General features: G+C 39.8%; 1 protein-coding gene across 2 annotated transcripts in view; it reads left to right on the forward strand.

Moving 5' to 3' along the window:
• mettl5 (methyltransferase 5, N6-adenosine) overlaps positions 1-16,066 on the forward strand; it is a 22,317-nt gene continuing 6,251 nt past the window's right edge. Inside the window, exons 1-5 of one of the 2 annotated variants that reach the window (XM_059966622.1) lie at positions 1-70; positions 3,390-3,743; positions 7,626-7,740; positions 12,541-12,725; positions 15,618-15,700. In XM_059966622.1, the coding sequence (XP_059822605.1) occupies positions 3,644-3,743; positions 7,626-7,740; positions 12,541-12,725; positions 15,618-15,700 (483 nt within the window). In that variant the 5' untranslated portion in view covers positions 1-70; positions 3,390-3,643. Of the gene's footprint in view, positions 71-3,312; positions 3,744-7,625; positions 7,741-12,540; positions 12,726-15,617; positions 15,701-16,066 lie in introns of those variants that run through there. The other variant, XM_059966621.1, reaches the window with a different exon arrangement.

Below are 16,066 nucleotides of genomic sequence, written 5' to 3' on the forward strand. Positions count from 1 at the left end.
CCAGCATCTAATGCACATCCTAATCGTCCTTGAAAAAGTGGTGGTGAGCCATGGTCTTAGATCACTGCAGGTATTGTGTTCATAAGGTGCTGGTGCACAAATCTGATTGAGTAAATACAATGAATTTTATAGGTTATGTACATTGTAGCTACTTAGTTGGTAGTGAAAGGAATAATGTTTAGGGTGATTGATGGGATGGCTGTCAAGTGGGCTGCCTTGTCCTGAATGTTCAGCTTCTTGAAAATGCACACATTTCTGACTTACACTTTGTTGCTGGTGTGCTTAGGATAAATAGATTCTGGAATACTGAGTATGTCCTTTCTTGCAACGTGGAAGGAAGCCTATCAGTCTTGTTGCAAAAGTCATGGGGATTTTTATATGCAGGTAAATTGGGGAAATCAGATTGGCACTGGATTCCAAGAGAGAGAATTTGAAGAATACCTATGAGATGTAAAAGAGTAAAAGAGAGGCAAGTGTAGATATTAGACTGCTGGAAAATGATGCTGGAGAGGTAGTACTGGGGTACGAGGAAATGGCAGATAAACTGATTAAATATTTTGCATCAGATTTCACTGTGGAAGACACTGGCAGTATTCCAGAAGTTCAAGAGTGTCAGGGGGTAGAAGTGAGTGCAATTACAGTGTTACTAGGAAGAAGTGCTTGGGAAATTTAAAGGTCTAAATACAGATAAGTCACCTGGGCCAGATAGACTACACTCCCATCCACCTATTTGATGAATCCAAAGGAGCAGTAGAGACTGATACAGTTTGGCACCAGCAGCAGCGCTGGAATTGCCAGTGCGCATTCAACTCAATATAGGACTGCCTCAAGGACTCCAGCTCTGGATTTTTCCCATGAGGTTTACTTCCAAAGCCTTCCCCTTGAGTGGATATAGCCGCCAGGCAGTGGAGGTTTGAGATCAGAGATTTCCTTCTCCAGGATGAGCTGCCAATCATAGCTGAGAAGCCCCATCTGTCCAAAGGTCTTAGGAATACACTTAACATTTAACACCATATTTGATGAGGTGAGTCCTTCCAATGGGGTCCAATGTTTTCTCACTAATACGTACAATGTTATATATTTGTGTTCTTGATCACCTGACATTTACCTTCTCCAGTGCAAAGAACTGGAATTTCACTTACATAGCTCCTAACAAAGTAGTGGTTATGCATTTGCTCTGATGAATAAAATAATATAAAACCCATTTGAGAGTCTGTCAAAAATTCACCATCTGAATGTTTATTATTGGGAGGTTTTTAACACCCTCCCAGGACAACACACTAAGTTCATGTTCAGGATATTTTCAACCTCAAAAGTCCAAATCGAAAGGCTATTACTCACAAAATAACCACACTTACTAAAACTGTGCTACTAAAAGGGCAATCACTCTGTTTTTTATCCTTGCATTTGTGACTTCTGTGATCTCAAATACAGGCTTACTCATGCTTCACTTCTGTAATTCAAGACCACAGCCACTCTCAGTTTCCTAATTGCAGGACTATTCTAGATCACTGCTGCTGATCTGAGCCACTTTTCAATTTGGTGCTTGCTGCTACATTACCTAACTCAATAGTCAAGAAGAGATAACACCATCAACTTGCTCCATATGAGTAGGGGAAGGGTATACAGTCAATTGCGTGCTTAGCAGCCTTCAGTGAGGTGAAGTGCTTTACTTAAGTAGTAAACTCTGGAACTTCCAGCTGGGAGTATTTGGCTGCATTTCTGGAGGGATACCACCCAGTCAAAAGGGTAAATAATTTCAAGTTTCTGGGTGTCAATGTCTCTGCAGATCTATCCTGGGCCCAGCACATCAATGCAGTTACAAAGAAGGCACAACAGCAGTTATATTTCATTGGGAGTTTGAGCAGATTTGGTACGTCACCAAAAACACTTGCAAATTTCTACATGAGTACCCGTGGAGAGCACTCTGGCTGCATCACTATCCGGTATGGTGGGAGGAGGAGGGCACTACAGAACAGGATCGAAATAAGCAGTGAAAAGTTGTGCCTTCCTGACATCCAGGATGTCTTCAAGAAGCAATGCCTCAAAAAGCGGCATCCATCATTAAGGATGCCCATCATCCAGGACTTGCCTTCTTCTCATTGCTACCATCTCTGAGGAGGGACTGGAGTCTGAAGGCATACACTCAACAATTCAGGAATAGCTTCTTCCCCTCTCCCAGCAGATTTCTGAATGGACATTGAAGCCATAAACATCACCTCACTTTTTGCACCATGTATTTAACTTTATATATACATTACAGCTATGTAAGACCTTACTTAGACCCCCACTTGGAATACTGTGTTCAGTTCTGGTCACTACACAACAGGAAGGATGTGGATGCTATAGAGAGAGTGCAGAGGAGGTTCACAAGGATGTTGCCTGGATTGGAGAGCATGCCTTATGAGAATAGGTTGAGTGAACTTGGCCTTTTCTCCTTGGAGTGATGGAGGATGAGAGGTGTATAAGATGATGAGAGGCATTGATTGTGTGGATAACCAGAGGTGTTTTTCCCAGGGCTGAAATGACTAACACAAGAGAGCACAGTTTTAAGGTGCTTGGAAGGGGGACGTCAGAGATAAGTTTTTCACACAGAGAATGGTGGGTGAGTGAATGCTCTACCAGTGTCTTTTAAGAGACACTTGGGTACATGGAGCTAAGAAAAACAGAGGGCTATGCAGTAGGGAAATTCTAGGCAGTTTCTAGAGTAGGTTACATGGTCGGCACAACAATGTGGCCCATAATGTACTATAGATATGTATGTGTGTCTATATATCTATATAGACACACACAGTAATTAAAAATTTTTATTATGTATTACAATGCACTGTTGCCACATAACAACAAATTTCACTACATTTGTCAGTGATATTAAACCTCATTCTAATTCTGGCTTCTTTGATAGCTTTCACATGCAGAAAAAACAGGCACTGTTAAGCACTGTTCTTAACCAGCTTGGTATAATCCACCATAGAAGGGTTTCTCCGCGTACCCCGGAAGCACTCTCCCACCCGAATCCATATTTGTTCTTCCCCCATTGATTCAGTTGCAGATTTCCTCCAAGTGCAAGAGTTTTATTTATGTTGTACCATATCTCCTTAAAAGCTCACTGAAAGGACTGTCTTTGTCAAGTTAATTGCGACAGCGTGAGCTTGCACACAAAAATCAAACAACGCTGCTTGGCGAACCCCACCATTGCAATTTTGATCTTTATAGAACTTGAACATGTTGGTGATCTGCTTAACCTAATTTAAAGGCATTACAACAATTTCCAGTGTGTACCCGGTTTTAAAGTAACGCTTAGCGCATGCTCATTAAGGACAGTAGTGCGGAAGTCGGAAATGTGAAATAAAATTTAAAAATAACAACGCCAGTAATTTTCATTGCAGGTCATCGACTAGTTCTTCTTCTTTGCCTCACGCAAATGCCGCCGGAACACACGGGCGCCGTGGGTTAGGATGAGCCCCCGGTAATCGGCAGCGCTGAGTGGGGTGTATAGGGGGCGCCGTGGGATAGGATGAGCCCCCGGTAATCGGCAGCGCTGAGCGGGGTGTATAGGGGGCGCCGTGGGATAGGATGAGCCCCCGGTAATCGGCAGCGCTGAGCGGGGTGTATAGGGGGCCCTGAGTGCCTGGACTTCGTTATGAAGCTGAAGGAGCTTGAAAGTTTGCTGCAGCAGGTCGAAGGTTTTGATCGGCCTAAGTTACTACTGGAACAGTATCCAACCAGCCCGCACATTGCAGGTAAACATCTCCTAACAACATGGGAGTTCTGCTACTCTCCTGCACCAGATGACTTCCTTTAAATCGTTACTCTGGAATGGTCATTAAATCCCCATGTATTTATTTTCTTTAATAATGAGTGATGCCGCCGGTAATTGGCTATCCATCTTGGGGGCCTTACGTAGTTTAATCTCCCACGTGTCTATTGCTGTGCACAAAGCACATCTGATTGACCCTTCAGGCCTAAGTCGCAATGTACAGTATATTCATGCGTTGTGCCATTACTATACAAGTGTATTGATAAAGCACGAAAAGGTGGGAAGTAGGAAGGAATTGGCCATGTATCCTGATAAACAAAATGCAAATTAGAATTTTATTTATTTATACTTTATTAGGAATTTAGTATGGCAACAAATACACTCAAAAACTTGTATAGTTGTACCATGGAGAGCATTCTGACAGGCTGCATCACTGTCTGGTATGGAGGGGCTACTGCACAGGACCCAAAGAAACTGCAGAAGGTTGTAAATCTAGTCAGCTCCATATTGGGCAGTAGCCCTCAAAGTACCCAGGACATCTTTAGGGAGCGGTGTCTCAGAAAGGTGTTTTGACCCATACAGTACTTAAAATGGAAAGGAGTACAGCATAATGTGCCTGATGCAGGCAAATGGGATTAGCATCACTATCAGCATAGACAATTTGGGCCAAAGAGCCCATTTTGTGCTTTATAGCTGTGTAATTCTTTATCAACATGCAGTGCTAGTTACCCAATTTTTATCTTAATCAGAAGAAGCTGCACATAATTATGCTTTTGGAAGGGTGTTACTGCTGCCCACTGAAGTCCAAGAGTTTAAAATAGTCTGGTCAAGCCCAGTGATGGAGGCTAAGCCCTCAACACTTTTGCATCAATGATTGCCTTCCAACAACTATTGTCCATTTGTATGATGTATGCTTCAAGACTGGTGTATTTTCCCTTTTATGCCATGCTCAGTCATTCAGTCAGTTGTTTCTTCTGAAATTCAAACGTCTTGAACATAGTTCATCTATGCGCGCATTGTGGGTGAGAACAGAATGGTTCTGACAAGATTAAATATAAACATCTTCAAATCAGGCCATTGCCTACACATTTTATTCCCAAATTCATGCACATTCCAGCAGCTTATTATCTTCCACTGTACTTTTAGTTCTCTATCTGCCTTTCTCAGCAATATAATTAGTGATGGGCTAACTTTCAGCTGCCTCATTACTCACTCAAACTTCTTCCCTAACTCCTTTTTATCTCTTGTGTCTGTTTCTTTTTCCTGAAGTTTTGAGTCACCTCCATCAATAGCTCAGTATTTATGACCTATTGGTTTCCATACACAATTCATCCTTTCATTTAATAGTGCATTATCTCAACCCAATCAGTTTTGACGATGTACTGTTACTGGACAACTCCAGAAATGAAGAAGTGTGTTTTGATGATGTACAGCTCTGAATTCCAACTGTCCATGTGAAGTTATCTGGCTATAAACTATTGTTAGTAATAGCTAAAAGAAATCCCAGATAAAAACAATGGTTGTGCATGTTAGAAACATAGAAAACCTACAGCACAATACAGGCCCGTCAGCCCACAATGCTGTACCGAATACATACTTACTTTAGAAATTACCTAGGGCTACCCATAGCCCTCTACTTTTCTAAACTCCATGTACCTATCCAGGAGTCTCTTAAAATGCCTTATCATATCCAGCTCCACCACCGTCAGCGGCAGCCACTCACCACACTGTGTAAAAAAGCTTACCCCTGACATCTCCTCTGTACCTACTTCCAAGCACCTTAAAACTGTGTCCTGTCATGTTAGCCATTTCAGCCCTGGGAAAAAGCCTCTGACTATCCAGACAATCAATGTTTCTTATGATCTTATACACCTCTCATCCTCTGTCGCTTGAAGGAGAAAAGGCCAAGTTCACTCAACCTATTCTCATAAGGCATGCTCCCCAATCCAGGCAACATCCTTGTAGATCTCTGCACTCTATCTATAGTTTCCACATCCTTCCTGTAGTGAGGTGACCAGAATTGAGCATAGTACTCCAAGTGGGGTCTGACCAGAATCCTTTATAGCTTAAACATTACCTCTCGGTTCTTAAACGCAATCCTATGAAGTCCAATGCTCTGTATGACTTCTTAACCACAGAATCAACCTGTACAGCAGCTTTGAGTGTCCTATGGACTCGGACCCCAAGATCCCTCTGATCCTCCCAAGTGTCTTATCATTAATACTATATACCATTATATTTGACCTACCAAAATGAACCACCTCACGCTTATCTGGGTTGAACTCCATCTGCCACTTCTCTCATATCTGGACTTTTCAGGTGGTAATCAGGCTTCTACAAGACTTGCCTCTCCATTTCACTCAGTGGAAAGTGGGAATGTTATTCATAGTAAACTACAATAATCCTTTATCTGATCATTCAGCTGTTTGGTAGTTCCAGTGGTTCTGGCTCAGGGTATGCTGATTCCCATGCTCTCATAAAATGCACTAGAGCTCTGGTCCTGAAACCTGCTTCAGCCTGCTTCCTATATTCTCTTTAACTCTGCCTTTGCAACATTTCCTGTGCTCCTTTTAAGATTATTTTGGTCCCATTGCCCACACTCCATTTAAACTTGCCAGAACTATTTAGAGCACTCGCTTGAATTGGTTTCACTTGAAAAATTATTATACTATTCTGTAATATCTTTTAAAAAGGAAGTGAATTAAAAGCATGTTAGAGTATTAATTGGAATAATAAAGAACTCTGGAAAATCTCAGTTTAGCACCAAAATCCTGAGCACACCAGATTAAAAGAATTTTATTGTATAAATTAGCATTGGTCTTACTGGTACTGATCCGAAATGTAGCTTGGAACAAAATGACAGTGGCTGAGGTGGCTGAGCATTTGGGTGAAATAATCCAATCTAAATGACAGTTCGGTATCTTTATATATAATTACAGTTCATAGTAGAAATGATTTTGACTCAGTAAATACAGTTCCCACCCACCCCTCAAAAATAACCAAAACAGAAACAAGCACCTAACCTAAGAGGATTGCCTGAAGGTAGTTCTTTTCACTTTTCAATATGATTGAATTGAATTCATGCAATCAATGTCACACCAATTAATTCATAGGGAACGTAAGCGGTAGAGGCTCATATTTTTCAACATTGCCATGTTCTGACTCCTCACTTGGCTTGTCCCTAGATCCTTGAAGTCTTTTTACACCCTCCACACTCATCCCACCTGGGTGAGTATCAACAAGCTTAGATTTATCATGTTTGATCCCTTCAGCCAAATTATTGATGTTTGGAGCAGCACAGTAGTGTAGTGGTTAGCACAATGCTTTACAGTACCAGAGACATGGGTTCAATTCCTGCCACTGCCCGTATGGATTTTGTTTGTTCTCCCCGTGACTGCGTGGGTTTCCTTCAGATTTTCCGGTTTCCTGCCACAGTCCAAAGACTTATCGGACAGTATGTTAATTGGTCTTTGTAAATAGTCCCATGATTAGTCCCATAAATTGGAGGGGAGCATTTGCTGGGCAGAAGGGCCTGGTCTGTGCTGCATCTCAATAATTAATTAATAAGTAAAAATGATTATTGTAATTAGTTGGGCACCAAGCAACGTTCCCTCTCAAAGCCACAACCTGTCAACTTCAAAAGGTTAATTTTATCCTACTCTTTGTTTTCAATTTCATAACCGATTTTCAGTCCATGATAGGGTATTAGCCCTTTAAATCATGCTTAATTTCACTATGTCTCAAGCATGGCTATACCAGAAGGTCCACTATTTTGCCTCACACAAACACAATATAATCACAGTGGAGAAACTGCATAAACTTTAAATACTTCAATAAGGTGAAAAATTATTTTCCCTCGTTTTAGCACGTATGCTGTATACGATACACACAACGTTCGATGACATTGAGAATAAATTGGTTGCTGATCTTGGGTGTGGATGTGGAGTTCTCAGTATTGGTGCAGCTTTGCTGAATGCAGGGTAAGTGGACTGCAAAATATAGGAGTGAAATATTTAGAGTAAAGTAAGAATTTGTGGACTTGTATGCAAATGCATAGCTTTGGCTTCAAAATCTAATGTAACATCTCAAATCTAATGAATCTATACTATTTTCACTTTGCAGTTTTTTCATTGATGTTATTCATTTTTAAAGGATAGCCTCAATTTTCTGCAAGAGTCAATGTCTTACAGTTAAATGTCATGTTTAGTAGTGATATTACAGGCATTGATTCATGCTCTCTGTAATTTAGCTTCTATTATTCCGGCCTGGTTAAAATAATTTGTATTGAATTTACAACATTAACACATTTTCACACTATCCTTAAAAGCTTCACACCCAGTTGCAGTCATCGATGTAGATAAATGCAGCCAATTTGCAGTCAAACTCATTCTACAAGATCAAACTTCCTACCTTTCTGGTCTCCTAAGGCAGAGAAAATTTTAAATTAACTTTTCATTTGAAAGGCCCTTTCTGACAATGGGTGACATTCAAAACAAAGACTTTCACTGTATCTTAGTACAGTCAGCCGTCCTTATCAGCGCAGATTCAACCAACCGCGGATCGGAAAAACCCGGAAGTTCTCTCTCCAGCACTCATTGTTTGAGCATGTACAGACTATTTTTTCTTGTCATTATTCCCTAAACAATACAGTATAACAACTATTTACATAACATTTACATTATATTAGGTATTATAAGTAATCTAGAAATGACTTAGAAGTACAGGCAGTCCCCGAGTTATGAATGAGTTCCATTCCTGAGTCCGTCTTTAATTCAGATTTGAAGTCGGAACAGGTACATCCAGTATTATTTAGCGTCAGTCAGTCAAACGTTTTTCTTAGTATATAGTGCATATTTACCTTTCTATGCATATAAAACACTTAAGAAACATACGTATTTCAATAATTTAACCACTGCGTTGCTTAGTAATAATTGTAGCTTTCATTGGGGCAGGGCCTTTCACATGCTCCATTAAAATTGTTCCGATCGTTGACCAACTGTAGCCTTAAATGAGATGGGGCAGACTCAAGCGGCTAAGTAACCACCTTTGTCAAGTATAATTCAGTGGTTCTGTGCTTTGAGTCAACTCTCAGTCTCATGAGCTGCAAAGTGTCCACAACAAATGGGCTATCCGGAGTCTCTATCAGGAAGAGACTCTTGGCTTTTCTATCAAACTAATTCTTGTTTTTGTCAATGGCTGGGGACTGAGGAACTAATTAATAGCAAATCCAAGGAGCTTTTGGATTGGAAGCTACACATTTCCTTGAGGGGGGAAAAAGCTGTACAAGCTCCCAGTGACAGATTCCCAGCAAAACAACTTAAAAAAATAATGGTGATGGTGGAGAGAGGACACAGGTGGTTGAGCAACCCACAGATAACTAATGACATGAGCAGGTTGTTTTGTGCTGCAAACCTCTTGCAGCCTAATTATCCCAAGCCACCCAGAGCTGGGAAGGGTAGTGAACTCATGAGATAAAAGTAACTACCAGCACCTTTTTGGAAAATGATTGTGAAGGCGTCTCGAACTTCAACTCTGTTATGAGTGATCCTTGACCCTATCCTCAGTAATGTTATTGAATTACTGCTGATGAAGATTAGAAGATTGGATCACAATTCAAAAATAACAAGTTTCAGTTACAAATTCATAGCCTCATCATCGACATCTAGGAAGTTGAAGATAGCCTAGGAGACCTTGGATTTATAATCATGAGCATCTCTCAAAAAAGGAAGTCCGACTGTGGTAAGCACAGGTGTTCTTTGCTTTCTCGCACAGGAAGCCCAAAGGGCTGCTTTCCAACCACAGGGTGGGTTCTGTCAATCCAGAGGCATTGTGCACATGATCTTCATCATGTGACAACTTATAGAAAATGTCGGGTGTAACACTGACCACCATGCATGCCTTTTCTCATCTCACCGAAGCCTTTGACTACATCAGTCAGTAGAGATTATGGGATAGCCTCCAAAATCATCTTTCCACTGAAATTTGTCTCATATTACACATGCTTTATGAATCAAGCAAGCCACTATATTAACTGATAGATCTACAGTTGCTCCATTCTGTACACTGACCAGCATCCATGAAGACCGAATCATTGCCCCAACACTTCCTTCAACCCTTCATGCTGTACTGTTGTATTTCTTTTCCAACAAACTTGCTACCAGAAAGATCACTGTTCTCAAAGGAAGCTAGTCAATGTAAGGCAACAACACTCATGAAACAAAGATACCCAAATTTTAGGAGTCCAGAGGTTGGATGCAGACAAGCTTTGTATTATTGTATCCTAACAGGATGAGCTCCAAGTCGGCATTGGTGCTTTCACTAAAGGATCCAAAACGATGGACCTGGTGTAACATCCAGAAGGACAACATCCTCTACTATTCCACACCAGTTGTGCCACACTCTCCTCCCAACATTGAGGTTCATTGTGGATCATTTCCCAAATCTCAGGAGCCACTTCCCAGTGAAGAAATTCACCAGTCTTCAATGTGTCAACACAGTCTCTGGTTGATTGTGGAAAGATTGAGGCTTAGACACCATGAAGCTCGTGATCTCTAGGCAGCAGTGATCCTGGCTGTCCTTTCTGTTTTGTGTCACCTGGCCCACCTTTAGCAGACACCTTAAGACACTGGGAGAGTACCACAAATACTACATAATCTATCATATTCATTGGAAGAATAAGTAAACCATTGTCACTGACCTCTCTGAGGCCCATTATTTTTGCCCCATCAGATATCACAGACACTCTATTTGAGCTCTGTCATGGGCAGAGATTATCGTGTTGACAGGAATAGATTCAAGGGAAGCTTTCTGAGGAGAAGACAACATCTACAATAATTCAACAGTAATCCCTGAACCATTATTGCTGCATGTGGAGAGGAGCACTGTGGATGGTATTGAGAATCTCAAGATGGTGCATCTCGAATACACAGATATTCTCCACCTCACAAACTATCTGTACTGTCAATTACCACCTAATTGCAAGCTGTGGTATAAAATTTATTAAACATCAATCATACTTCAAGTTAATTTTCTAAATAGTTAACTGCTGATGCTCTTACTTATTTTGCATTCCATTTTGTTAGACTCCATTTACCTAACCCAATTGTATAATTTATCTAAGTTCATGTGTATGGTAACATCAGTAGTGCAGTGGGAAGAAGAGGAAGAGGACAAGCTACTGAGAAAATTTTAGTCACAAGGTTCATCTTTTGATATATATCATTGAAAAAGATGAACAAGTGTTGTATGTTTACATCCCATCTAGAGCTGATGTGAATTTTGGTTGATGAATTAAAGGATGCTTGTTGATTCATGTGAGCACACAGTGATTTTTGTTTATTCATTAATGTTTGGGATTTGAGTGCAGCTGGCAAAGCCAGCATACCTTCCCCATCCCCAGCTGGACTAATAGCAATATGTTCTTACCTTGAACCATTGCAGGCTTTTTGATGAAGCTGTTCCCACTGAAGAGCTCTATGATTTAAACTGAGTAATAATGAAAAAGCTGGAGGTATATTTAAGACCATATGACATAGGAGCAGAACTAGGCATTCAGCCCATCAAGTCCACTCTGCCATTCCATCATGGCTGATCCAGGATCCCATTCAACTCCATACACCTGCCCTCTTACCATATCCCTTGATGCCCTGACCAATCAGAAATCTATCAGCTCTGTTGATAGTTTCACCCATGGACTTGGCCTCCACCACAGTCTGTGGCAGAGCATTCCACAGATTCACTACTCTCTAGCTAAATAAAATTCTTCCTTACCTCTGTTCTAAAAGGTTGCCCCTCAATTTTGAGGCTGTGCCTCTAGTTCTGGATCCTCCCCCCAGAGGAAACATCCTCTCCACATCCACCTTATCTAGTCCTTTCAACATTTGGTAGGTTTCAATGAGATCCCCCCTGTATTCTTCTAAATTCCAGTGAGTACAGGCACAAAGCTGTCAAATGCTTCCCATATGTTAAACCCTTCATTTCCCAGAATCATCCTTGTGAACTTCCTCTGGATGTTCTCCAATGACAATACATCCTTTCTGAGATATGGGGCCCAAAGCTGTTAACAATACTCATGCAGCCTGACCAGTGCCTTATAAAGTCTCAGCATTATCTCCTTGTGTTTATATTCTATTCCCCTTGAATTAAATGCCAACATTGCATTTGGCTTCTTTACCACAGACTCAACTTGTGAATGAACCTTCTGGGAGTCTTGCACAAGAACTTTCAAGTCCCCTTAAGTGGAGTTGGTATGCAATTTGGAAAGGAATCTACAGGTTACATGTGCCTGATCCTTAGTGGTAGAGAACGTGAGCTTAGACAGAGGTATCAGAGTATCATGGATAAATAACTACTGCATATTTGTAGATGCTACATGGAAGGCATTCCCTGCTAGGGTGGAGGTAATGAATATTTTGAATGGTGGATAAGGTGGTAGTCCATTAATTGTACTTGTGACAGTTGGTATAATTTAAAACTGAAAGATAAACCCAAAAAAGGAATACGAGAGGTGATTGATAAGTTTGTGGCCTAATGTAACTGGAGATGCAGTTCAACTCTTTGAGTGATTATACAGGAAGTTTGAAGTTAACTTCTGTGGTATTTCTGTTTCAGATAATTGAAAATTGCAAATAAGCAGTGTCTGAGAAAGTGGACCTTAGGCCAGGAACCTATCAATCACCCCTCGTATGGTTACAGAGGCACAACACAGAAACCCCAGTCACATTAAATGGACAGGATTGAATAAATATTTCTTTCTTACTGGGTCTCTTCACCTTTTTCAGATTATGTCTGGGAGTTGATATCGATGAAGATGCCCTTGACGTATTCCACAGAAATGCAGAAGAATTTGAATTGGCCAATGTCAATATGATCCAATATGATGTTTGTTCCAAACTGACAGACAAATTATCCAAAAAATTTGACACTGTAATAATGAATCCCCCCTTTGGGACAAAGCATAATAAAGGTAGATTATTTGATATTATACTATGTATTTTTAATATTTGTTTAAGCAGGAAGATCATTCAAATTATAGAGAGAAAAGTATATTCTAGTTGCTGCAAGACAGCGCTTCAGTACATTCCTTTACCAGCTAGAGATAATTTTGTTTTAATAACGTTATCATGAAGATGAGTTAAGCTTTTGAGTTTCTGAGTTGCAACTTAGAACCAGATACTCAGGCACTTCACAGGTTGCACTATAAGAAAATCATTTGATTACCTCAGAATAACACATGTATCATATGGTTTCATTGTTAATTATTGTTGTTGCTTATTATGCAAACAATTTCAGGCACTTTAAACAAATGAAAATCTGGAGGAACCAGATCTGCAAACAATTTCCAAATCCATTTTTATCAGTAAATTTCAATTGCATGGCAATTAACAATGGCAGAAGCAAGAAATAAAGCCTCATAATAAATCTGTATTCTCCCTTCGAGTTCAGAGCTCAAATTCAAATCCATATTAGAATTATGTACCCAGCAAGAATCCTCAGTAAAACATTACAAAAGCAAAATAATCCAGACACTAGAAATCTAAATCACAAAATATTGAGAATTCTTGGAGGCAACGGCAGCATCTGTGCAGAGATGAACAGTTCACATAAACTACTCTCACCACAAGTATATTATCTGTTGTTTCCACCATCTTGTATCTTTTTTTCCAAATTTTTTTAGGGTGATAATGCAATACTGGTTCAAAGAAAGAGTAGTAAAGTTTTGTCACTCTCATTAAGATAGCCAAACTTTGATAAGGACATTTAGTTGCAAGTACACATCAGGTTCTATATGTTACTGAAATCTAAATATGAATTTTAAAATTATGCAAAAATACTTGCATTTTACATTAACTTCTGTAATCTCTGGAAGCCTTAAGTACACATGATGTGTACCCACTCTGGTAATGGAGGGAAAGGTGGCTGACAGTCTGTGCAAGATCCCACGGACATGAAATAACCAAGTTTTAAAATAATACTACATACATTGATCAGAGCGTCAGTCCCCAGAGTTTCTTTAAACAGTGACACTACAATGATTGGGAAAATGGGGTTTCAGTTTAATTAAACATCCACCAATTCAGAGTCCATCGTCATTGCATTGAAATATCAAACTATATACAGTGGATTCCAATTAATTAGGACCAAGTCACTTTGCCAATCAAGTGGCTGCCCCAATTAGCTGAAGTTTCAAGTAAGTAGTTAAGGTATAAAAAACAGACTGAGTAACAAATTATATATTTAAGTGAAATACAGGACAAAGTAGAACACTACCAATACTACTACAGTACTATAAAACTGTGTATTAGTTCCTAATATTATTAACGGAGGAATTCATCCAGTGTTCGCAATGCCAGCACCTAGAGCAGATAATGGACTGCATTGATACAATACTTCTGAGGAATGCATCCTCCAAATCTTCATTTTCATTGTGACGTTCAAGATGATTGTTGATACCCTCAAATTTTTTGTAGTGCCTAACTTGTTGAAGTAGTGAAATCATTTCATTTTCACTCCCAGCCATTTCTGGCATCTCCAAGCCTGAATGCTTGAAGGAGCAGCGAGCAAAAGAATTCCAGCTTGTCTTACTGCTTAGTTCTCACCAACAATCAGTGACAAAGTTTACAGCTTTTTAAACACAAGCAAACTCATGCAACTGAAGCTATTTAAAAACTTTAACACTTTAAGCATGTTGTAGTGTCTAATGGCCACATGAGTGCCCATGACTGACACTAGTTAGAAACTATTTGCCAATGGTATCCTGCCCCGATTAAGCCACTTGTATCCCAAATAAGTTAAGGGAATTTTCTCAAAAAGCTTTTGTTCTTTAGGAAATAAAAAACACAAAATGTTGGCAGAACTCAGCAGGCCAGACAGCATCTATGGAAGGAGGTAATAACGACGTTTTGGGCTGAAACACTCCCCGAAACGTTGTTATTACCTCCTCCCATAGATGCTGTCTGGCCTGCTGAGTTCTGCCAGCATTTTGTGTTTTTTATTTATTTCCAGCATCTGCAGATTCACTCGTGTTGCCTTTGTTCTTTAGGAGTTGTCCCTAATAAGTGGCTGTCCTGATTAACCAGAACCCACTGTATTCTTAAGCTTAATTGAAATATTTTCCCAACTTCATGCTTTTGGTAGTAAAAAATGCTACCGTGGCAAGTGCTATCATTCAAGGTAATTAAACCACAGTGCCATATTGCCTGGTATAGCAGGTGTTCTACCACTATTTATTGCTTAAATACCCAGGAACACATTGACTGTTCATGACATTTGTTTGTTTGAACGTATCCACATCTAGTGGCCACGTAGTACTTGTAAAAGTAATAAAGTGGCCTTGAGCTGCTTTGAGATATTCTGAGTATATTGGAGTTGCTATATAACAACTTTACAGTTGAATTCATGCTGAACTTATTAATGCTGCAGAATTATAGTAATAAATACAATTAAGCTATTTCATCTAATTTTTGCGGTATTGAGAGATGACTCAGAATGCTGCTCTTCTCACTGTGTGTGTGTGTGTGTGTGTGTGTGTGTGTGCGCGTGCGTGCGTGCGTGTGTGTGTTTAATTTTAAAACTATGAAGAATTGGAATGTAAAAGCATGGATGGTATATGGTGACCGACTGATACTAGCATCATCAGTTTGTCAGTTAATTTATATCATTATCTATGACCACTTCAGATTCTGGTTATTTACAAGTATTTCCTTTGTGAGCTAACCTGCTTGAGGGAGCAAGTAAAAGAGACTCAAGTAAATTAAGTCCTACATCAAGCAAGCAAAATATTGAGAACATTTTAGCCATTACCAAAATAAGTTAATTTATTTAGTTTACTGTTTTCAAACCTCATTTGTTTTTAAAGGTATGGACATGATATTCCTCAGATCTGCTTTAGATATGGCAAGAACAGCTGTATATTCCCTTCACAAAACGACAACCAGGAATGTAAGTGAATTTTTATGTTTTTCTGCAGCAAAGAATCACTTGTAGATGGGTTTTATATTGATCATTAGTTTAGAAAATTATTTAGATAAATGACTCTCTTACTTACAATTTTGGACTCCAGAAATGAAGAACACTGTCCAACATTGCCTGAGCACTTCTATCTGGTCACCTCATGCACTTTCCTGAAGAATATATTCATGCCATTATTTTGATATTAATTGTTCATCTCCAAGTCCTTGACCTGGTGCTCTCTACTTGACATCTCTATGAGCAGGTGAATTGTACTGGTTCAAGAAGATGGTCACCATCTCTTTTAAGGGTAAATACGACCAGTTACCAGTAATACCAGCAATATCCTTACCCCAA

This window comes from Hypanus sabinus, chromosome 4 (assembly GCF_030144855.1).
Source record: "Hypanus sabinus isolate sHypSab1 chromosome 4, sHypSab1.hap1, whole genome shotgun sequence".
NCBI classification, from domain to species: domain Eukaryota; kingdom Metazoa; phylum Chordata; class Chondrichthyes; order Myliobatiformes; family Dasyatidae; genus Hypanus; species Hypanus sabinus.